General features: G+C 48.1%; 2 protein-coding genes across 12 annotated transcripts in view; one reads left to right on the top strand and one right to left on the bottom strand.

The window, feature by feature from the left end:
* LOC104650276 (serine protease-like protein 51) overlaps window positions 1–23,959 on the top strand; it is a 90,470-nt gene that overhangs the window by 8,714 nt on the left and 57,797 nt on the right. The gene's annotated exons all lie outside the window — the stretch shown is intronic.
* Window positions 366–13,662, bottom strand: PRSS55 (serine protease 55). Its single transcript, XM_003944170.3, has 5 exons — window positions 13,506–13,662; window positions 9,131–9,323; window positions 7,631–7,881; window positions 6,121–6,263; window positions 366–709 (listed from the first exon to the last, which is right to left on the bottom strand). The coding sequence occupies exons 1-5, from the start codon at window positions 13,660–13,662 to the stop codon at window positions 392–394; spliced, it is 1,062 nt and encodes a 353-aa protein (XP_003944219.1). The 3' UTR covers window positions 366–391.

The raw sequence follows: 23,959 nt of genomic DNA, 5'->3' as shown, positions 1-23,959 counted from the left end.
AGGGGGAGTTCTTTGTTCTTATCATGGCCATCACTGAGAAGGGACAACAGTCCCTGCCATCACCCTTCAGCCCCTTGACTCAGCCACACCTGACCTCGTCATGCCAGCCCTGGATATTTGTTCGTTGGGTTTTCTGTTGTTGCTGTTGTTATATGTATCCATAAAGGCTCCATTTTGGCTGAAGTGAGTTGGAATTAGGTGACTGTCACCTGGAATGGAAAGAGTCCTGACTGATCCACAGACCCAAAGTGCAGTCCCCAAACCGGGGCTCCAGCCTGACTTTCTGGTTCTCCCAGTCCCAGACTCCGCCCTGAGCTGCAGCCAGATTCTCTGCTGGAGATGCGTTCTCACGCACCCTCCCTTGGTTAAAAGAATAGCCTCTATTTTATTATCAGTATAAAATAGCTCTGAACAACACATGGGACAGGGAACAGAGCAGGAGCCAGGATCTGGGGCAGCCTGGCTCTGGGACTACTGAGACTCGGGAGCCTATAGGTTTCTGTTTGACAGAGGTTCTCATGTTCAGTACTTTGAAGGGCCTGCCCTCCAGCTGGGTCACCTTCTCGATCCACAGGTTGTAGTTCGCCAATGAGGTGTATATCCCTGGGGTGTTCTTCTCTCCACAGCTCCTTCCCCAGCTGATGATGCCTACCTGGTACCACTTCTCACCAGGCTCTGGGGTGCAGACCAGAGGCCCCCCACTGTCACCCTGTGGGTAGAGAACACAGCTCAGCAGGAAGTCCCGTTCTAAGCTGCCCATCTGAGGCTGGGCACAGCTCCTTCTCGAAGAGGATTCCTCAATTCCTTAGCCTCTCCAACTCCAGCTGCTAAAGGACATCTCCTTAATGCTGACCTTTACCCACCCATCTCTGCTCCATGTGGCTGCCAGATTAGCTCTGAAGGTCGTGTGGGCATAGAGCATTGAGGGTGGGGTGCTGTGGATGAGACAGAATGAAGAGTGGGGAGCAAGAGGGAGGACTTGACGAGAAAAGACCACTCCATCTGCAGCACAGAGAGACACAGGCCAAGGGATGAGTAGAGACTTGTTTAGAGGGTTTTATCAATTCAAGAGGCTCTGGAAAGGGCAGGAAAGGAAATGGGACATGTGAAAAAGTGTGGTAGGGCTAGGAACTGGGTTCTCCTTTGTGTTTTTGGAGAGGCACAGGGAGAAGGACATTCCTTTTTAATTCAGCCAAGCTTTTCAGAATGTGTGATCCTTCCAGGATGGAATCACATGGTCTGTGACTCCCATAGTTACCCACTTATGTAGAGCTTCTGCACCAAGGCCCTGCCATGCCCCACATCCACATACATCAAAGAAACGCCCCACATCCTTCAGTGCACCTTCACACAAAGCAGATGAGCCTGCAGGAGGAGAAAGAGCTTGCTGAAGGTTCTATGGTAGCCGGGCTGAGATTGGAACCCAGGATTTTCTTTTTATTAATTTTAAATTAGTCATTATGGGTACATAATAGTTTTATATGTTTATGGGGTCAACATGTTTTGATATAGGCATACAGTGTGTAATGGTCAAATCAGTGTAATTGGGATATCCATCCCCTCAAGCATTTATTATTTCTTTGTATGAGGAACATTTCAATTCCGCTCTTCTAGTTATTTTGAAATATAAAATTGTTATTTATAATCACTTATTGTGCTACCAAATACTAGACCTTATTCATTCTAACTAACTGTGTTTTTGAGCTCCTTGACTGGAGTTCCCCACCTGCTTTCCTTCCCAGCCTCTGGTAACCATCATTCTTTATCTCCATGAGTCCTTTTATTTGAAGCTTTCATTTATGAGAGAGAACATGCATTGTCTTTCTGTATGTACCTGGCTCATTTCACTTGATGTAATGTCCTCCAATTCTACCCATGTTGTTCCAAAGGACAGAATTTCATCTTTTATGACTGAATAATGTTCCATTGTGTATATGTGCGTCATTTTCTTTATTCGTTCACCCACTGATGGACACTTAAGTTGATTCCATACCTTGGCCATTGTGAATAGTGCTACAATAAAAATGCAAGTGGAGACGTCTCTTCAATATACTGATTTCCTTTCTTGTGGATGTGTACCCAGCAGCGGTAGTTCTAGTTTTAATTTTTTGAGTACCCTTCATAGGGGAACCCAAGATTTTCTTATTTAACTTTTACTTTAGGTTCATAGGGTACACGTGCAGGTTTGTTTTGTGAGTAAATTACATGTCACTGGAGTTTGATGTGTAAATGATTTAATCTCCCAGCTAGTAAGCATAGTACCAGATGGGTAGTGTTTTGCTCCTTACCCTCTTGATACCCTCTACCTTTAAGTAGGCCCTGGTGACTATTGTTCCTCTCTTTGTGGCCACGTATATTCAACCTTTAGCTCCAATTTATAAGACAGAACATGCAATATTTGGTTTTCTGTTCCTGCATTCATTCACTTGGGATAATGGCCTCCAGCTGCATCCATATTGTTACAAACGATATGATTTTGTTCTTTTTATGGCTCCATAGTATTCCACAGTGTATATGTACCATACTTTCTTTATCCCATTCACCATTGATGGGCATCTAGTTTAATTCCATGTCTTCGCTACTGTGAATAGTGCTGTGATGAACATATGCATGCATGTGTCTTTTTGGTAGAATACTTTATTTTGGGCGGGTATGTACCAGTGTTGAGATTGCCAGGTTTAGTGGTAGTTGTGTTTTAAGGTCTCTGAGAAATCTCCAAACTACTTTCCACAGTGGCTGAACTAATTTAATTCCCACTAGGAATGTATAAGCATTTTCTTTTCTCTGCAACCTCACCAACATCTGTTACATTCTGACTTTAATAACCGCCATTCTGACTGGTGTGAGATGATATCTCATTGTGGTTTTGATTCGCATTTCTCTGATAATTAGTGATACTGAGCATTTTCTTTTCATATGCTTGTTGGATGCATGTATGTCTTCTTTTGAGAAGTGTCCTTTCATGTCCTTTTCCCATTTTTTAATGGGGTTGTTGGATTTTTGCTTGTTGAGTTGTTTAAGTTCGTTATAAATTCTGACTGTTAGACCTTTGTCAGATGCATAGTTTACAAATAATTTCTCCCACTGTGTAAATTGTCTGTTTACTCTGTTGATAGTTTCTTTAGCTGTGCATACGCTCTTTAGTTTAATTAGGCCAAATATTTTATTTTGTTGCAACTGCTTTTGGAGACTTCCTCATGAAATTTTTGCTAAGGCCTGTGTCCAGAATGGTATTTCGTAGCGTGGCTTTCTTCTAGTGGTTTTACAGTTTTAGGTTTTACATTTCAATCTTTTAGCCATCTTGAATTGACTTGAGTTGATGGTGAAAGGAAAGGATGCAGTTTCAATCTTCTGCATATGGCGAGCCAGTTATTCTGCCATCAATAGGAAGTCCTTTCCCATTGCTTGTTATTGTTGACTTTGATGAAGAGCAGATGCTTGTAGGTGTACAGCTTTATTTCTGAGTTCTCTAACCTATTCCACTGGTCTATGTGTCTGTTTTTGTACCAGTACCATGCTGTTTTGGTTTCCATAGCCCTGTAGTATAGTTTGACGTTGAGTAGCATGATGCCTCCAGCTTTGTTCTTTTCGCTTAGGATTGCCTTGCCTCCTTGGGCTCTTTTCTGGTTCCCTATGAATTTTAAAATAGTTGTTTTGCTAATTATGTAAAGAATGTCAATGGTAGTTTGATAGGGATAGCATTGAAACTGTAAATTGCTTTGGGTAGTATGGCCATTTTAACGATAGTGATTCTTCCTATCCATGAGCATGGAATGTCTTTCATTTGCTTGTGTTGTCTCAGATTTCTTTCAGCAACGTTTTGTAATTCTCATTGTAGAGCTCTTTCACCTCCCTGGTTATCTGTATTCCTAGGTATTTTATTCTTTTGGTGGATATTGTGAATGGGATTTCATTCTTGATTTGATTCTCAGCTCGTATGTTATCTGGTGTATAAAAATGTTACAATTTTTTTTTAACGTTGATTTTGCATCCTGAAACTTTGCTGAAGTTGCTTATCAGTTCTAGGAGACTTTGGGAGGTGACGATGGGGTTTTCCAGAGGTAGAATCATATCATCTGCAGAGAGGGATGGTTTGATGTCCTCTCTAGATGCCTTTCATTTCTTTCTCTTGCCTGATTGCTCTGGCTAGGACTTCCAGTACTGTGTTGAATAGGAGTGGTGACAGAGGACATTCTTGTCGTGTTCTGGTCCTAAGGGGGATGCTTCCAGCTTTTGCTTATTCAGTATGGTGTTGGCTGTGGGTTTGTCATAGACAGCTCTTATTATTTTGAGGTATGTGTAACCCAGGATTTTCTGATGCCAAAGCCCATGCCCGCTCTACCTTTGTTGTGTGACTCTCTCACCAAAGGAGCTGAGCAGCTACAACCTTGCAAGCAATCTTCAGTGGAGAGATGATGTCCCATTTTGTGATCCTGGAGAGGTGACTAGAATTAATGGAGTATTGTAACAAACTCTAATCAGGGAGGACGATTAATGTCTCCTGGTCGTGATGTGTGTATTAGTGTGTTCTTGCATTGCTATTAATAAATACCTGAGAATCTTCAGCCAGGACAGCTTCTCTCCACCTTTCAGAGCCTTTTTGTTTTCATTTTACAAGATGCTATCCCATGCTTTTAGTCATACTTAGTGGGAAGGGCTGGGAGAATTGTGTTTAATCCAGTTTCTTTGCAACCAGAAGTCTCAATTCTGTGTGCATATTTTTGATAGTATTTTAAATTGTCCAGAAAGTAAAGAAAATGCAAGGTTCATATGTCTCATTTTGGTCCCCACAGTGTTTGCTCCATGGGAAACTCCTAAGCCTAATGCTATGCTACACCTCTGCTTTCTCTCTTCCCTTTCTGCCTCTCACCCCTGTTCCAGTGCCCACCTCCCAAGGCTCTCATAGCCTATCAGAGAAAACTACCAATTTTCTCATATCGAACCATAGATTCCTTGTTATTATTCTAGATAAATATCTTCGCTTTCCTTGGGGCAGCCTCTCCATTACCGTTCAGAATATTTATCATCTGCATTTGTGGTTTTCTACCAACGACCAGGTCCACTGCCTGGCCAATGGGCAGGCCCCTAGCCTTCAGCTGGGACTAAGCAGATTCATCAGGGGGGCCACTTTTAAGATGAAGAGAGCATCTCTGAGCATTAAAGACAAATTATTCATCATTCTTCCTTAGAGCCGGAGGAAGCTAATTTGTGAATTTTTTTCTCCATTTTTCTGGGTATCAATAATTTTTTTAAAAAGTGTGCTTGTTTTATTAAAGAGAGGCAAAGAGACCAGACTTTGGTTCAATGAAACCCACATGCAACACCCAATATATTATCATTGTCTGTTTATCCACTGCCTGCCCTGGAGACTGTAGGCTCCCTTAGGGGAGGAACCATGTCTCATTTATGGGTCTCCAGGGCCTTGTATACTCAACAAAGGTTTCTAAATTAATGAATTAAAAGTGACTTCTTGTGTAAATACCAAATTCTCCTTGGACTTTTTTTTTAAGATTTCCCAGAAATGGGCTGGATGTGGTGGCTCATGCCCATAATCCCAACACTTTGGGAGGCCAAGGCAGGCAGATCACCTGAGGTCAGGAGTTTGAGACCAGCCTGACCAATATGGAGAAACCCAGTCTTTACTAAAAAATACAAAATTAGCCAGGCATGGTGGCGCATGCCTGTAATCCCAGCTACTCAGGGGGCTGAGGCAGGAGAATCACTTGAACCAAAGAGGCGGAAGTAGTGGTGAGCCGAGATCACGCCATTGCACTCTAGCCTGGGCAACAAGAGCGAAACTCCACTTCAAAAAAAAAAAAAAAAAAGGAAAAAGAAAACAAAGAAAGAATTCCCAGAAATGAGAAGCCTTGGAGCCCTGTCTACCTAGTGTACCTGATGAAGATCAGAAATAGTTAAGCAGGGTTGCAGCATGCTGACTCCGAGGTATGCTCACTGACAGCTCCAGAGGCTCTGCAATCCTTATTCCCATGGCTGAAGGCGCTAGTTCCCACACATTTCCAGACTCAGAACTGTCTATTCCCAGCAGAGAGAGGATACCCTCACACTGGCAGTTCTAATCGGGTGAGGACCTATAAGGGAGGGAGGGTACCCTCTAGTTACCTGGCAGGCATCATAGCTCTCGTTCTTGTATCCGGCACACAGCATATTTTTGGTAAGTTTTGGAAACACCTTTGAACATTCCTCCCAGTCCATGATGACCATTGGCGCTTTCATCAGATCCATTTTCATAGAGTTTTTGTCAGCTGGCCCAGAAAGAAAGCACATTAGAGAAGCCACCAGGACAGACGTCCCCATGTTCATATGCAGCTGACTGTGCCCTCGGCCCTGCACATCCCTTTGTCCCCAGCCCCGGTCCTCTGCCTTCACAGGCTCTGCAGCCCCTCACTTCCTTCCGGTTACCCCACGCCTGCAACTTACCCACTCCCCCAACTACTGGAATTCTTCTTCTCATTCAAAACCAAATTTCGACTTCCAAGAAGGCTTCTGCCATCATGACTCCAGTCAGCCCCACAGACTCGGCGTCTTGCACCTGGCCACTGACCGTTTCTCAGCATAATCCTGCCTCTTCATTACATTTGCCTTTTGTGACATTTTACTACATGAGGATGGCCTTTCCTTCACACAGGGCCCTCCAAAGTGAGTTTGCACTACGGGTGAAAAGACTTTAGGTTCTCAGCAAGGGCAGGTTGGCAGAGAGTGTTGAGACGGGATTAGAGGGGATTTGCAGAGGCCCCTTTTGGGCTGCCAGATGCCAGGAATTCACCTGGATTTCTCTTCATCTCATTAGCTCTGACCACAGAGAGATTTCGCATTTCTTCTCTTGACTGAAGATTTTGAACTTGTACATGCCCTTGTACCTCCTCCCCCTCTTCTACCTTTCCAGAAGTGCCTGGAGCCCAGAGCCAAGGCCCCACCACTTTCCCTCTGGCTGCTAAACTCCTGAAACACTCACAGTCGTGCAGGCCCAGGCTTGCTGCAAATCGTCCCTGTGGACCCAGAGTCTCGTTGAGGCTGCTGCAATGCTTTTCTAGTCTCATCCCCTCCCCTCCCTATCTATTTGCTTTTGGTTTTGTTAGGGTTTCTTTGGGGACAGTCCAGCAGGCCCTACATCATGTCTTTCTGTCCCAGCAGACTTTCTTCTATTTTGGAAAGTAACCGCATAACAACAAGTAACAACAGATTCATTTCTAAGAAGAACCAGGCAACGCTCCAGGACCGTGAAAGCCTAGAACAGGGTGGGCATCTCCGACACCTGGAGGAGCCAGCTAGGAAACTTCACCGTGGGAACCAGGGAAGATGTTTGTGAATGCGGAGTAGGGGGCCTCTGGCTAAATGGAGAGTTTAAATTCGATTAAACACACAAACCCACTGCTCTGTGCTGGCTGGATCAGACTGCTCCAGGGTACTGCCTCAGACCTGGTGTCTCAGCCTGGGGTGTCGGCACTCAAAAGGGCCTAAGGTTTGGGTTCTGTGAACCCCCACCACACCGGAGTCTGCTCCGTCACAAGTCCCGTCCTCGCTCCTTCCTCACCTCTCCCCCTCCCCTGTTCCTCCCCTCTCCTTCAGATGCAGTGGCTCTTTCCGAAGGGGAAGCTGAGCGGTCACATACCAGCATCCGTCTGGCCCCAACCTGCCACCCAGCATTCGCTCCACGTGGTGGGGCCGGGCTGCGTGGGGACACAGATGGGCACTTTCAGGTCATCAAGCCTGATGGGTGAGGCCAGCAGCAGCAGGGCGATGTCATTGTCCATGTTGGCTCTGTTAAAGTCCTTGTGAATGATGATGCTGGCGACCTCCTTTATCTCCATGGATGAGCTAGTTAAGTCGTTGGTCCCCAGCACGACATTCAGTTCTTCTGGACTGGTGGCAGAGAACCAGAGAGGGGCAAGTGGAAAGGGGCAGGGAAATCACAAAAATGGCAGAATCGGCTGTGCCCAGAAACCTTAAATCCCATATAGTTCTAGGACCTTTAAACCCCACTGGGGCTGTTGCTCAGAAGGTGCGAGGATTGGAAAAAGGTAGGAAAAAACAAAAAAACGAAAAACAGAACACCGGGTGAGCGGACCACAGCCACACCACTGCACCCTCAGGGGCTTCGGAGGCATGAATGAGGTGCTTCTGTCTAAATACAGCAAAGGCAGACACGGGTTTGAGGAACTCTACAGAGCCCGCAAAAAGCCACTTGGCGTGGATTAAACTGGCCTCAGATAGATAAGGCATTCATTAGTACATCTGTTCTATATCATCAGTTGGCCTACCCACACTTTAGAAACTCAGGACCAGAAGTTAGTCTAGACCTGCCACTGACCAAGCAGACAGGATCTTCAGTAATCAGCCCAGGTTCAGAACCCCATGGGATACTGATAGCCCATGACAGCATGACAGCAGTTGCCACGAGAGTCTTTGGTTACGCCATGATGACAGTGTGCCCAGGCTGTTGATTAACCCTCTAAAATCAGCCTTTCTGTGTGTCTTCAAACTTCCTTGAGCTGGTGTAGCAGAAAGCACGAGTGCTGTGGCCAGAATTTGAATCCCGTTCCTATATACTAGGTGTGTACCATGGGTGAGTGGCCTCAATTTATTGGACCTCAGTTTCCTTATCTATAAATGAGGGCTATTCCTTCTATCTGCTCCAGGGGTCACTGTGCGATTAAATGAGTTAATAGAGAAAAGTTTCTTAGCAGGGTCCCCAGTTAGTCATCAGTAATGCCAGGGGTCCATCCACATGCTGTCACATAGAGAACGCACTGCACAGACTAGGAAAGTAGGGGACCAGATGGCTCAGGAAGCCAGGCTTCAGAATTAGAAGAATTTCCCCCTAGACAGACTTGAATGCCTTAGGAGAGACATGTGGGCCAAGCTCCTTGGCTTCATCAAGCCACATGTGTTCCTGCAGAGGACAGGTGTGACCTCAGGTAGGTTGTCGCCATTTGCCCTGGGTGATGTGAGGAGGACACAGCCTCAGACACAGCCTCCATGTTCCCAGGGCTGCAGGGGATGCCATTCATGCTGACTAGAGACTGAACAGCCCCAGGTTCCTCCCAGCCACCAGGTGTGGCTGAGGGGAGGGTACTCTGAGAAGCAGCAGCAGGGGGCTCATGATACTTACAGCACCTCCTCGGAATGTAAGCAGTGAGCCGCAGTGAGAATCCACCACTTGTTGAGGATGGAGCCGCCACAGAAAGGTTCGTTTCTTGCCTGAATGCTCACCTGCCACGGAAATTCTCCCACCTGCGCCTCCACCCCCGCTGTGATTCTGGAATACCGAGTTCTTCCCTCGAAAATGGATCTGTCGCCACATTCTGGTGGAATGAAAGAGAGAGGAAAGGAAAAAGAGCAACATTTAGTCAGCATCCAGTGTGAGCCGGGGACCCGGCTGGGAGGAAGAGGCTTCCAAGTGGATATCCTTGACCCCATTCTGGAGAGGAGCTCACTGAGGCCGGCGAGCCAGGCAGCCCTCCTGACACCAGCTGGCAGATGCTCTGCTTTGTCTGCACAGAGCTCAGGGGGTGAGCCAGACTCATTGGCTCTAACTCCATCCAGCATTTATGATCTCAGGAGAGTCACTTCGCTGAGCTTGTTTCTGCTGCCATCCAGGAGAAATCGGAAGAAAAATAGTGTCCAATGCCAACTCCTGGTGGTGGGCGGGACCATAGCCCCCCACCAAAGAGGTCCAAGTTCTAAGAGGCCATGTCCCCAGAACCTGCGAATATTTTAGCTTACGAGGAAGGAGGGGCTTTGAAGATGGAATTTGGGTTGCTAAGCACCGCCCTCAGACTGGGGACTTTTCTGTGGGGCCAGTGGTATCACTGCAGCCCTTGAGAGGAAGCAGAAGGTCAGACAGAGGAAGAAGTGACTGCAGAGGAAAGGCACAGAGATGCAACGTAGCTGGCTTTGAAGATGAAGGCAGGGGCCCAGAGAAGCTTCTAGAAGCTGCAAGTGGAAATGATTCTCCCCTAGAGCATCCAGTAGGAATGCAGACCTGTAGCACCTCGAATTTAGCCCCGGAGACTTATGCTGGAACTCTGTCCCACAGTACTGTAGGATGAGACATTTGTGGTGTTTAAGCCGCCAAGTATGTGGTCACTCATTTCAGCAGCCCTGGGAAACCACTAGGGGGGGCACAGAAAGTGCCAGAACCTACTGGAAAGCCATGGCTGTGCTAGGCTGCTCCAGGCTGAGCAGCTCTTTTATTGGGGGATTGAGAGTAAAGCTGTGGCTGCCTGTGCTGAGGCGGGAAATTCTCCTTCCCGACAGAGGCTGGCTCCAGCTCCTTGCCCCCCAGGAAGAGAAGATGCTCCATTAATATTTGCTGACTTGAACATCTGCTTTGTGTTCTGGGACAAGGCATGAGTTTGACTCTAAAAAGCCTAAGACCCTCTTCTTGTCACTTTCTTGCGGTTCGTTTTCCGACCATCAGCTCAACGGAAGCTTTGAGGGTTTTGTCATTTGGGTGACCCCGTAGTGGTCATTTTTGGTTTAAAATAAATACGGGAGTAAGAACTTAGCAAAGTGCATCCGGAGTCGTCTGCTGTCTAAAATGCATAAAGGCTGTCTTTGGGACTTCTCTTTCCTTTTTTTTTGTTTTTTTTTTTGTTTTGTTTTTTTTTTGTTGTTGTTGTTGTTTTTTTGAGAGATGGAGTCTTGCTCTGCCATCCAGGCTGGAGTACAGTGGCATGATCTTGGCTCACTGCAAACTCCGCCTCCCAGGTTCCAGAGAGTCTCCTGCCTCAGCCTTCCAAGTAGCTGGGACTACAGGCATGTGCCACCACGCCCAGCTAATTTTTGTATTTTTTAGTAGAGACAAGGTTTCACTATTTGTTGGTCAGGCTGGTCTCAAGCTCCTGACCTCAGGTGATCCACCCGCCTCGGCCTCCCAAAGTGCTGGGATGACAGATGTGAGCCACCGTGCCGGCCATTTGGCACTTTTAGATCCATACTTCCTCTGATTTTATTTACATAGGACACTTACTGTGTGTCAGGCACTGCCACAAGCACCGATTCACTTGGTTGTCGTAACTGCCTTATGGAGATAGGCCCTGTTATTTTCTTTTTTTATTTTTTTGAGATGGAGTTTCTCTCTTGTTACCCAGGCTGGAGTGCAATGGCACAATCTCAGTTCACCGCAACCTCCGCCTCCCGGGTTGAGGCAATTCTCCTGCCTCATCCTCCTGAGTAGCTGGGATTACAGGCACGCACCACCATGCCCAGCTAATTTTTTGTATTTTTAGTAGAGACGGGGTTTCACCATGTTGACCAGGATGGTCTCGATCTCTCGACCTTGTGATCCACCCGCCTCGGCCTCCCAAAGTGCTGGGATTACAGGCGTGAGCCACCGCGCCTGGCGGCTCTGTTATTTTCATCCTCACTTTATAGTTGGGACAACTGAGGCACAGAGAGGTTAAGTAGTTTGCCCAAGGTCACACAGCTAGTCAGTGACTGAACCATGATATGAGCCCCGGGCAGGCTGGCAGCAGAGCTGGTGCTCTCACCGCTGCCCCATGTGGCTCTCTGCCTAGAATATTCTTCCCCCAGGCAGCTACCTGGCTCACCTCCTCACTACACCCAAGAATCTGTTCTTCGGAGCAGCCTTCCCTGACCTGTGTCTGAAAGAGCCCCTCCCATCCTGGGGACTCCTCATTTCCTATCCTGTGTTACATTTCTTCATTGCATCCTTGTTACCTTAACCCCTATGTTACCAGTCCCTTTTGCCTGGCTCTGGCACCAGAATGTAAGCTCCAGATAGAGAGGGCAACATGCTTGTCTGGTTGATAGCAGGTCCCAGGGTCCGAAAACCCCCATGGTGTGGAACAAGCACTCAACAACCGTAAGTCACCCTGTGACTCAGTGACTCCACTCTGGGAGTCTGGAAGGCAGCGCATGCGTGCAGCTGATGATGTTCACTGCAGCGACCTCCATCATCGTGACAAATGGAAAACAGTCTAAATGCTAAAGGTACAACCGCATCATCAGGCATGCCTTACCCACAACATTATGCTCATGGGGAATTTTTAATGGCACAGAAAAATGCTTGTGATATAAAAGTGAGTGAAAAAGTCAGGATGAAAATTGTATTTAAAACTTGTGATTTCATTATATTAAGAATGTGGGTTTTTAAGCATGGAAGGAAATACATCAAAATGCCAAGTGGCTGTGAGCTGGATGGTGGGCAGCTGTGATGGGTGCCCTCTGTCCCTCCGTCTGAGATGCAGAACGTGGGACGTGCTCAGTGCAGGCTCTGGGGCCAGACAGCCCAAGCTTGTATCCTGGCTCAGTGGCTTCTTCACTAAATGATTTAGGGAAAGCTACTTATCTTTGGGTATCCTCCTTTTCTTCATTCCTGAAAGAAGCGTAAGATAATGCCAACCTTGGAAGACTGCTGTGTGGATGAAATGAGAGGGTGGATGTCGAAGTGATTGACAAAGTGCTTGGACCAAAGTCTACTCTCCAGAATTAACCGGCAGAATTTCCCATATCCATTTTGCACCAAACTCCCCTTGGGACCCATCCCTCACATTCTTGATCCGGAGATCAACCCACAGCATCAGCATGGAATTGTGTGGACTTTTAGGTTCGTGCAAGAGCTCAGAGCCCGGAAGCAGCGATGCAAGTGGAAACGGCTGATTCTGAGTGGTCTGAGGAATCAAGCATTTGGGACGCCTTGCAATGGGACACCAGAGGAGCATGTTCTACTGATGCTGTCCTGTCACTCTCCCCACTCCCTGTTCATGCAGAGTGCAGCGGCCCCCAGGCTGGACTGAAGGAGGCCAGGTGAACCTGCTGCATTCTGGGCAAGAGGCGGTGGGCACAGGGCAGGCAGCCTGGCGTTGCGGTCACCCAGTGCAGGCCAGGCAGACAGCTCTGCCGTTTCTCCATGGGGCAACTTTGGGCAAATCCTCATCCTCAGTGAGGTTCTGAGTTCCTCGCCTACACATGGGCTGAGAGCAGATGCCCCACTGTGGTGGCGTGGGAGTGAAACACAGGGAAATACTCAATCCCTAACAGTTGCTGAGTACCCCAGTGTCCCTGATGTCTCAGCCACCCTCTTGGAGAGAGCAATGAGCCATCAGGGAGCTGTGGGAGGGCCAGCCACAAGGACAGAGGCACCCGTGCACTTGGCCTGACTGAGCTAGGCTTCCCTGGGTGTCTGCGGCTCCTGGAAGCCTGGTGCTGCTGGGAGCCACAGAGGCCCAGAGTCATGGGTCCCCTCCGAGTGGGAGGACTCAGCCTCAGCAAGTTCTAGGTGAGAGCTTCAGGGCAGCCTACTATTCCTTTGGGGATACAGTGTCAGTTTTCAGAACCAAAACTCAAGGTCTGACAGGTCAAACACTGGGCTGGTGGAGAGAGGAGAAGGTGAAGTGGTTTGGAGGAGGGGTATGTGGGGACCCCTGAGCTGTGACCTCATGCTCTGAGATCCACCCTCCTGGCAGCCATTCAGTTGGACCGTGAGCCCCCATCCTTGCCCCTTCTGCCCCTGTACTTACCACTGACGGGACCCAGGGAATGAGTGGGCAAAGGAGGGCGGTAGCCCTTCCTAGCCCCGCCTAGGAGAGACACTCCAGCCTCTGGGAGAGGAGTCTGTGGACCAAGCTGAGCTTCTGTGACCAGGGACAGGAGCAGCAGCACTGAGAACAGGAGCATGGCCCTAGGCTGTGCTGTGGGTCCGGGGGTGATGGAGGCCAGGGCTGAGGGAGTGAGGCCAGCACAGCATCTGGCTCAGATCCAGAGCCCCCAGGTGATGTCACAGTGGGCTGCGGAGCTGAGAACTCGGACTGCAGCATGCAGACTTCTTTTCCGGCTCTTTTGTTTCTAGGACAGCTGCACAGAGACACCTCATCCTCAGAGCCTTTTTATCCCCGGTTCCCTTCTCTCTGACCTGAGTGCCACCCAGCTTCCAGAATGTATTAGTCTGTTTTCATGTTGCCGATGAAGACATACCAGAGACTGGGTGATTTATAAAGAAAAAGAGGTTTGATGGACTCAGTTCCAGGTGACTAGGGAGACCTCACAATCATGGCAGAAGGCAAAAGCCACGTCTTACATGGTGGCAGACAAGACAGAATGAGAGCCAAGTGAAATGGGAAGCTCCTTATAAAACCATCAGATCTCGTGGGACTTATTCACTACCATGAGAACACTATGGGGGAAACCGCCCCCATGATTTAATCATCTCCCACCGGGTCCTTCCCACAACACGTGGGAATGGTGGGAGCTATAATTCAAGATGAGATTGGGGTGGGGACACAGCCAAACCAGATCACTGGGCTCTTGGTGGGCACCTTGCTTTCAGCCGTTGTCACCCCCAATCCTTTCTTGAGGCTCAGTTCAGGCCATGGCTTTTCTGTGAATGGGGGGGTAAGGTCTAGGGGAGGGGTTTGCAGCCTGGACCCTCAGAAATGGGGCAGAGCGCAGGGAGGCCTGGAGGCTTCTACCAGCACGTGTACCCTGTGGTACACTGCCTGCTTAGTTCTCTGCCCAGGATTCTGACCTGGGACCCCAGGTGCAGCCGCATAGGTCAGGTTGAGAGGTTCTGGCGTCCCCTCGCACCCTGCCTGGTGGGTCCCAGTCCCCCTCCTACCACCTTCTAGGTGGATCCCACGTGGCCCCCAGGTCTCCTGATGGGCCCCTCTGCATTCAAGATGAAATGACCCTCCTCAGATGGAGGTTCCTGGTGTATAGCCTCACCAGATGTCAGTGACTCAGTCATGGGCTTTGGAACTTGTATGTTTTTAAAAATTCTGCACCCCTCAGTGTACTGACCCAAGTGGACTTACCCATGCAGCCTGGGCAGTGCCTTCATGGCCACTGGCCGGGCTTAGTGGTTAGAAGGGACTTATGGGCTGTCTCCAAAGTGACCAGGTGTCTACCTTTCCAGTCTTACCTCCTTGGTTTTCTCATCTGCAGCACAGAAATACAATGCTCACCGGCATGCAGGTTACTGTGAGGCTTAAAGTACGATCAGATGACCGGGGACGTGGCCTTTCACAGGTGTGGCTCGAGCTGCTTCCCAGGAGAATTCCAGCACTTCTCTGCTTTCTCCCAAGGCAGCTCCCTGGCAACAGTTGCTCCTCACTGCTCAGGCATCCCCTCTGAGGCTGAGCCACAGCCTGTTGAGTGGTCCTGGGTGGTCCCCTCCCCACCTGCTCTGAACCATGCCTCACCCACCTCTTCAGCAGGGGATGCCTGGTCCTGATGGAGGCTGGGACTTTCCTGACTGGCAGGTGGGACAGGAGTCCACAGCACCTCCAGGCACTTGGTCCTGGTCTCACTACTTAGGCTCACTCGTTGGCCCTCAGGGTGGCCTCCTAGGGAGCTCCCTGGCTTTCCTCTTGCCCTCCTTCGGGCTCAGGTCCCCATTGGACCTGCCACTCACGCACCTGCTATATGCTAATACTTTCTCCTTTACTCAGTTTCTATTGGTTTTGGGGGTGGGGTGTGGAGGGGAGGAGGAGCCTGGGCTCCAGGTCTGTTGAGGGAATGGAGGATGACAGCTAATCTCATGGATGGGGAGACAGGGGCACAGGCATACCCACTGCAGACTGCTCATTTTCAACAGAAGAATCTGAACAAAATCATCGGTCACCTCAGAAAGACTGATTTCTTCACTCTTCAGAGTGGTCTCTGTCCCTCCCGAGAACATGACTTGGGTCCTATTCTTGTGAAGTACTCGTTCACTGTCCAGCATTGTTTTGCACATCTTCACAGTGACGCTGGGTTGCACCATGCCCCAGCTTCTGGGTGGAGACGCTCCAGCCTCACATACTGAGCCCTGCACAACTCCAGAGGGCACCATCCCCATAGACTACAGTGGGAAAGTCTCTCCCTTGGACTGGGCAAATGAGGGGTTCCAGGGTGAGAAGAGCAGTGCTAGTGTTCTAGTAGGAATCTGATGAAATTCACAGTGGAAAGGAGGCACATGATGATAGAGGTTGGATAGGGGTTGTGTGAGGACTGTTGCCTGGCTGACACCCCAGAGGCCCCAGGGTGGCATTGCTTTGGTGACTTTACCAAAGTCTTGGCCAGTGGTTCTCTGACTGTCCTAGCCTCTTTGTGCTATGACAGAATATCACAGATTGGGCAATTTTTTTTTTTCTTTGAGATGGAGTCTCCCTCTGTCATCTAGGCTGGAGTGCAGTGGTATGATCTTGGCTTACTGCAACCTCTGCCTCCTGGGTTCAAGTGATTCTCGTGCCTCAGCTTCCCAAGTAGCTGAAATCACAGGTGCGCACCACCATGCCTGGCTAATTTTTGTATTTTTTAGCAGAGATGGGGTTTCACCATGTTGGCCAGGCCGGTCTCAAACTCCTGACTCAGGTGATCTGCCCGTTTTGGCCTCCCAAAGTGCTGCGATTACAGGCATGAGCCACTGCACCCAGCCAGATTGGGTAACTTATAAAGAACAGAAATTTATTCTTTCATGGTTCTGGAGGCTGGGAAGTCCAAGATCAAGGTGCTGGCAGGTTTGATCTCTGGTTCCAAAATGTTGCCACATTTTTACATCCTGTGGGGAGGAGAATGTTGTGTCTTCAAGTTCTTCAGAGGAACAGAAGAGAGTGAACCCACTCCTTCAAGCCCTTGATCTATTCTTGAGGACAGAGCTTTCATCACCTAAACACTTCCCAAAGGCCCCACCCCTCAACGCTGTTGCATGGGGTGTTGTTTCCAGCACATAACTTTCGGAGGAGACGCATTCAAACTGTGGTGCTGACTTGGATGTGCAGCCGGGGGAGCTTGTTCTGTGCAGATGAGAGTTGCCAGATTTAGCAAAAACAAATGCAGGATGCCTTGTCAAATTTGAATTTCAGATAACAAATATTTTTAGTATAAATCTGTTCCATTCAGTGTTTGGGACATACTCCTCCTAAAATAATTTGCTGTTTATTTGAAATTCAAGCATAACTCATATCCTGTATTTTATCTGTCAACGCTACTATCTGTTTACAGGCTTAGTCCTTCAGATACTGATTCAGTGGGACAGAGAAGGCCGGAGGTGTGGGAGAGGTCCGAGCACTTGTAACAGCACAGCTTCTTCCAGATGAATCCAAAGCAGATGATCTCTGGACATCTTTGAGAAGCGTCACTTAGGCCTCCTGTAGAGAGCTTTGCTGGGATCACTGGGGCCTGACTCACACCTGGGAAATCAGGGGGTGAGAGAATGGTTCTGGGCACATCATGCCCTCTGAATGGCTTTTTTTGTTTGTTTTTTGAGATGGAATATCAGTTTGTCACCCAGGCTGGAGTGCAGTGGCGTGATCTTAGCTCACTGCATCCTCCGCCTCCTGGGTTCAAACGATTCTCCTGCCTCAGCCTCCCGAGTATCTGGGACCACAGTTGCCCACCACCATGCCCAGCTAACTTTTGTATTTTTAGTAGAGATAGAGTTTAATCATCTTGGCCAGGCTGGTCTCAAACTCCTGACCTCACGTGATCCACCTGCCTCAGCCTCCTAAAGAGCTGAGATTACAGGCATAAGGGAGGGATGCTACAGGGTAGGGACTGCCTGGAACCCACAGTTTTTTCCTGGAACCATTGTGGGTTGCACAAAGAGAGAAATGCCCACAGGTGGTCTTATGATTCCTCCCATGAGGCTTCCTGGAGGGGGCAAAGAAATCTTTAAGAAAGAGTCTTAGTGTATCACCAGGTGCTCAGGGGATGACAGTGATCAGAAAGCAGCTCGGCATAGAGAGAGCCCCACCCTGGCCTGGGGACTTTGGAAGAAAGCCACCCAGCAGAGAACCATTCGGGAGCCCAGAGACACCCACTAAGAGCCAGCCTTAAATGTCTGCCAGGCCCAAGGAACAGGGAGCTGATGTGTGGCCTCACCTGGACCTGTGCCTTCGTCTAAATTTTGACCTGTAGCGGGCAGGTGAGCAGAGCTGGAGGTGAGAAAGGAACCAGGTTCCTAACGGGACCCAGGTAGGGAGGAGGCTGGGCGCTGAGTCAAATTCCAGGTCGAGAATGTAACAAAGTCTTGGATATTCTAATACAAAAATTGTCCTGAGTTTGGACTCAAGTGACCATAGGACTATTACCTAAGAATAATCAGAAAAGCTCCGGGTTCACCTCCAGCTTTTTTATTTGGACAGGACGCATCATGCCCTCTGAATGGCTTTGTTTTTGTTTTTGTTTTTGACATGGAGTCTCACTCTTGTCACTGGGGCTGAAATGCAGTGGCATGATCTCAGCTCACCACAACCTCTGCCTCCTGGGTTCAAGCAATTCTCCTGCCTCAGCCTCCCCAGCAGATACAACTACAGGCACCCACTACCACGCCTGGCTAATTTTTGTATTTTTAGTGGAGACAGGGTTTCACCACGTGGGCCAGGCTGGTCTCGAACTCCTGACCTGAGGTGATCCACCCGCCTCAGCCTCCCCAAGTGCTGGGATTACAGGCGTGAGCCACCGTGCCCGGCCTCTAATGTCTTTTAACAGGACCGTAGGAGACAACGAGCTGTGTGTTGATCACAATCCATGTCACATTGCCAGTTCCACTCCTCAGTGCGTTTGTCGAAGGGTTTTCCTTTCAGGCCAGTGGGAAAGGTCTGGCGGAAGCCTCATGATTCCTCCATGTACAGCAGTTTGCTGAACGGCATGTGTGAAAACCTGCAAAATCACACAAGCATGGGCAAGTCCCCTGGTGCAGGCAGGCAGATGTCTGGAACAACAGCCACACTCCACCTCCTTCCCCTCCTCCCCCTCCTCAGCTCTCAGGTCGGACTTGGCCGATGGATCACAGCTGAGCCAAAAATTGGCCTCGGAATCTCTTCCCATGTAGCAGTTTGGGCATCTGTTACCTGGTGAGCAGATGAAACCCACTGTCATTGTTGGACTAGGACCTAACAGACATAGGAACCTCCCAGGGGTGAGGGATGTCCTGCAGAGATGAGGGCCAGAGGCTTTGGGAGGATGCTTCTTGTGTCCTCTTTGATGTTGACACAGGCACCTGCTGCTCCTTGAAGCTGTTCTATTTAGATTGCGTGCATTGTTCGGGAGGTGGTCTGCCTGTTGCTTTAGAGAGTGGGTTCTGGAATCAGACGTGCCTTACTTCAGATGCTGCTTCTGCCATCTCCACATGGGGCTTTGGACAGCTTATTTAGCCTTGCAGAGCTTCATTTCCTTATCACTACATGGGGGATAAGAATACGCTGACCTCTGCAGTCACAGTGACGAGAACACAGTAAGGCATCCATAACGAGTTTGCGGTGATGATGGCGTCGATGCTCTGCAGTCCAAGTTTAAACTTTAACCACCAGGTTGGCATTTTCAGCCAGTGATAGATCACGGCCATAGACTTGGCTCAGACATGTGCAATCTCAGAGGCCATTCGCATCTAACCCTGTCTGATCCCACGTGAGTCACTGGGGTGCTGGAGAGGCCGGGTGCTGTTCGGTTCTGATGCTTTCCTGTGAACTGAGGGGTTTGCATTTCCGAACAATCCCAAGAGCCAGATGAGGTCAGCCCCTGCCTGGTTTCATGGACAAGGAGACAGCCAGCACCACAGGTCACTGCTCAGCACACTTGGATTCCAAGGTTGCCAGGCTCAGAGGCCATGCTACTGTCCCCGGTGCTTCTATACACAATCCTATTGAATGCTCACATGATTTTCCTTATTCCTCTCAAAAAACCCATAAGGAGAAAAGAGACTCAGACTTTAAATTGTTCAATTGTAATCTCTTCATTTTCTGAGTCATTTGCCCTAACTCGGCATCTTGACTTGGTCAAGAGAATGCAACTCATCAGGATGAAGCCAGGACCAGGACACCTCAGGGTCAAGCTCTAGTGAGAGGCAAAAGCCTTCTCTTCCCAGGGCGCCCACCCATGCGTGCATACATTCATTCATTTTGACTATTTATAAGTGCCTAATATGTTCCAAGCATCATTCTAAAAACTGGAGATAAAGGAATACATAAAAAAGAAAAAGCTCTTACCCTCATCCAGGTTACAGTCTAGTGAGAGGAACAGAAAGTACATCGATATTGAAGGCGTAGATGATGTCAGAGGGTGATAGGTGCTAGGGAAAAATGAAGCAGGGAGGGGCATGGGGAGGGCAGGCTGGGAGGGGTGGGTGCTGTTTTCTGTAGGGTGATCGGGCAGGTCTCACTGATGGGGTGACTGGGAAGACGCCTGAAGGAAGGCAGGAGCGAGCCTTGGAGATAACTGCCGGGGCCTTTTGGATAACTTGGGAACCTGTAGACAGCTGCTGTTTCAGGCAGTGGCCACTTCATTCATTTCTCCTTGGAGAGACAGGACTGTGGTTGTGAATGAGAGGAGATGGGGAGGTGGCTGTCCGTCACTGACAGGGAGGGGACTGCGGAGCTGTTTGTTTGGAAGGTTTTAAGGTGGGATGACAAAGCACCTTCAATGCTAATGAGAAGGATGTGGAAGGGGAGGAGAAGGGGAGGATGAGGGAGAGCTCACAGAACCGGTGGTATCAGATCCCTGAGGCCCGGGAGGCGCAGAGGGGAGGGACTATCTGTGATCAGAGGCGCCTCTCCTCCTTGGAGCATTCTTGGCCGTTTTCCATTTTCCATGCAACTCCCTCCCCTGGGTTTCCTCCAGCTCCTCTGGCAGTTGCCAGCCTCCTTTTCCAGCTCCTTCTCCTCTGTGTAGATGTTGAGGGTTCTTCGTGGCCCACCCTGGGCCCTCCGTGCTCCTCTCTGCACGTGATCTCCCTGGGCGACCTCACAACCTCACCCACCCCCGGACTTCAGTAGACTGACGACTCTCCAGCTTATCCATCCACCCCAGACTTTCACACTGGGCTTGTGGCCGCCGGCTCATCCCGCAGAGCGCATCAGCCACAGTGCCTCTCTGCCCCGCCTCACTGCGTGTGTTTCTCTCCAGGTCCACCATGTCCCTCCTACTTCAGGCCCCTGGCGTGTCCCATCTGTATGGAGCCACTTCCTTTGTTATACTCTCTTTTCTAGTTTCATCCTCTCCAAAGTATTTTCCATGTTATACCAAGAGTCTTTTTTTTTTTTTTTTTTTTGACAGGATTTTGTTCTGTTGGCCGGGCTGAGCAGTGGAGCAATCCCAGCTCACTGCTGCTTCGACCCCCTGCGCTCAAGCGATCCTCTTGCCTCAGCCTCCTGAGTAGCTGAAGCCACAGGCATGCCTGGCTAGGTCATCTTTTTTTCTTTTTCTTTTTTCTTTTTTTTTTTTTTTTGAGGTAGAATCTCACTCTGCTGCCGGACTGGAGCGCAGTGGCACGGGATCTCGGCTCACTAAAACTTCTGCCTCCTGGGTTCAAGTAATTCTCCTGCCTCGGCCTCCCGAGTAACTGGGACTCCAGGCACTTGACACCACTAATTAGCGTACCCTGCTAATTGCTGTATTTTTTGTAGAGACGGGGTTTCACTATGTTGGCCAGGATGATCTCGATCTCTTAACCCTGCCTCAGGCTCCCAAAATGCTGAGATTACAGGCATGAGCCACCGTGCCTGACCGGGTCATCTTTTAATGCAAATGTTACCATATGACCCTCTTCAATTCTATCCTTGCCTCTCCAACTAAGCTCATGGATAAATTCAAATATCCTAAAAAAGGCATTTCAGGCTTTTTGTAACCTGCTTCCAGAGAACATAAAAACTTACCAAAGACCTAGAGCTCTTTAACACCAAGGCAGACACTAGAGTAAATGCGCAGCATCCAGGGTGGGAGGGGAGCATGCCAATAGCTGGTCACCCAGCCTGGCACTTCTGGGGTATCCTGTTACCCCTACTGCAGAGGGGACTCGAGACAGGGAAGGACTGGACATACGGACTCTGCTCACCCAGGCTGACCTACATCCCCCGCTCCCCCCTCCCCGAGCCCAGGGCTCACTGTGAAGTCACCAGCCCCACTCTGCCATGCATTGTGACACCCCTGCCAGAAACCACTGCATCTGGCATGTTATCAGCTCTGGCTGGAGGCAAAAGTTGGGCGGTTTGGGACTGGATGACAAGAATATGTTCTGGCTTCTAATTCCCCTGCTCATGGCACTGAAGGGACGTGCCCAGGAAGATCCAGGTCTGTGCCAGGCTCTCCAGGAGCAGTGGTTGGGAGAAGGGCTGCCACCTGTTACCTGGCTCCTGGAGAGTTGACTTAGAGGCCCAAGGGATGCTGAGTTAGGGCAAATGACTCTGAAAATGAAGAGATTATAATTGATCAATCCAAGTCCACGTATTGGTTCTGCAAAGATGCCGTCTAAAATGATCCCCCGGGGTCTGGACCCAGAGTTCTGGAAGTTCAGGGGAATTGGAGGAACGCTTTAACAACTGACTTTGCTTCTCATCTCCACCTTCCTTTTTGCAAAAGCATTAACAATTCTTCCAGGCCCAACACACTGGGGGAGGCAGCAAAGTAGTGGTGGAATAAGACTTTATTTAATTTAGAATGCCAGTGTTGGATTATATAATCTCATGACGTGGAGAACATTACAGGGCTATTGGGTGGAGTAAACGAGTGAAGGCAAAGTTTGTCCTGCAGAGCCTCAGTCCTGGGAGAAGCTCCCAAGGAAAAAGCTCTGTGTTAGACAGGATTTAGAAATGTTCCATTTGATAATTTTTTTGTAGAATCACTATGAAAGGATCTGTTTTATATTAAAGAAAGAGGTCTAAGTTTGATTTTATTGAATCTGGCATTTTGAGATTATCCATAAGACCACTCTTGCCTAAACTCCCAGCCTGATTCAGAATATTATATATATATATATATATATATATATATATATATATATATATATATTTTTTTTTTTTTTTTTTTGAGAATTAAACCTGTTCCTAGAGTTTTCCCATTTTTCTTATCTGGGTGAGTTTTTAAAGTTGATTCGCAGGACCGTTTTAAATTTTAATGACATCAGACATTTGTCTGCTTTAAGTGCTGCAAAATCTTCCTAATTCTTCAGTTCTCTTGCCATTTTATTTTGGACCAAACACATTTAAAATGTGTGTAAACAATCCATCAATATTTTTACTTATGATTCTTGGCTTTTATTTCATGTTTTAGGAAGGACTTTTTCAAACCAAGAATATAAATGCAGCATACTGGACACCATAGAGTGAGCTCTGAAGTTAGACTGTGTTCTAATTATATTTCCTCTATGCACCTGCTGTGTGACCTTAGGATGAGTTACTTAATACTTCTGTATTTCAGTTTCCTCCTCTGCAAAACGGCTGTATTAAGATTTTTGTGAAAATGAGATTTGCACAAAACTCTGAGAACTGTGCCTGAAACTTCGTAAATACTCAAAATTCATTAGCTTTTATGACTTTACTTCTTACATTAATTTTTCCTGTTCTGGATTGGTAAAGATATTTTCCTATGTGATTCTCTAGAAGTTTTGTATTTTCATCTTTTACATTTAGATTTAGAATCCATTTGGTATCAATTTTCATAAACAATAAAAGGATCAAGATGAATTTTTTTCCACCTAGATATCCTACTGACCCAGCTCATCTGGGAACATTCATTGACCAGCCGCCACTTTTGTAAAAAATCAAGTCTCATTATCGATCAGGCTGTTTCTGTACACTGCTTATTTCACTGGCATATTTATTGATCTCTGTGCCTCGCCATGCAGTCTGAATTCTCAGTTTTATAAAAGTCATGGTGTAAGTCCATCAGAATTGCTGTTATTCAGTACCATGTTAGCTTTTCTTAGCCAACTGCATTTCTAATTTTAGAATAAGGTTGGCAAGTTCCATAAATAAAACTGTTGGGATTTTTGATGGTGATTGCATTTAATCTATAGGACGATCTCAGGGAAATTGATCTCTTTATAATAGTGAACGTTCTGACCCATGGCCATATTCTGTCTTTCAACAGTTATCTTAGTAAGATATATAATTTTAAAAAATTAAAAGGTTTTGTGCACATTTGTTCATCTTTATTTTCAGGTATTTTATGATTTTGAAGCTACTATCAATGATACATATTTTTACTTTTTATCTCCTATTCA

The sequence above is a fragment of the Saimiri boliviensis genome, chromosome 13, assembly GCF_048565385.1.
Source record: "Saimiri boliviensis isolate mSaiBol1 chromosome 13, mSaiBol1.pri, whole genome shotgun sequence".
Taxonomy (NCBI): domain Eukaryota; kingdom Metazoa; phylum Chordata; class Mammalia; order Primates; family Cebidae; genus Saimiri; species Saimiri boliviensis.
Note: the sequence above shows the minus strand (reverse complement) of the source record. Positions and strands in the feature narration are given on the sequence as shown.

Bases quoted from the DNA above. Each gene is read 5' to 3' on its own strand.
- PRSS55 (XM_003944170.3), bottom strand. From the start codon at position 13,662: ATGCTCCTGTTCTCAGTGCTGCTGCTCCTGTCCCTGGTCACAGAAGCT. The intron at 9,324-13,505 runs GTAAGTACAGGG...TCATTCCACCAG, and splicing joins TTCCCTGGGTCCCGTCAGTG to AATGTGGCGACAGATCCATT. The intron at 6,264-7,630 runs GTATGTGACCGC...TTTCTGGGCCAG, and splicing joins TTGGGGCCAGACGGATGCTG to CTGACAAAAACTCTATGAAA.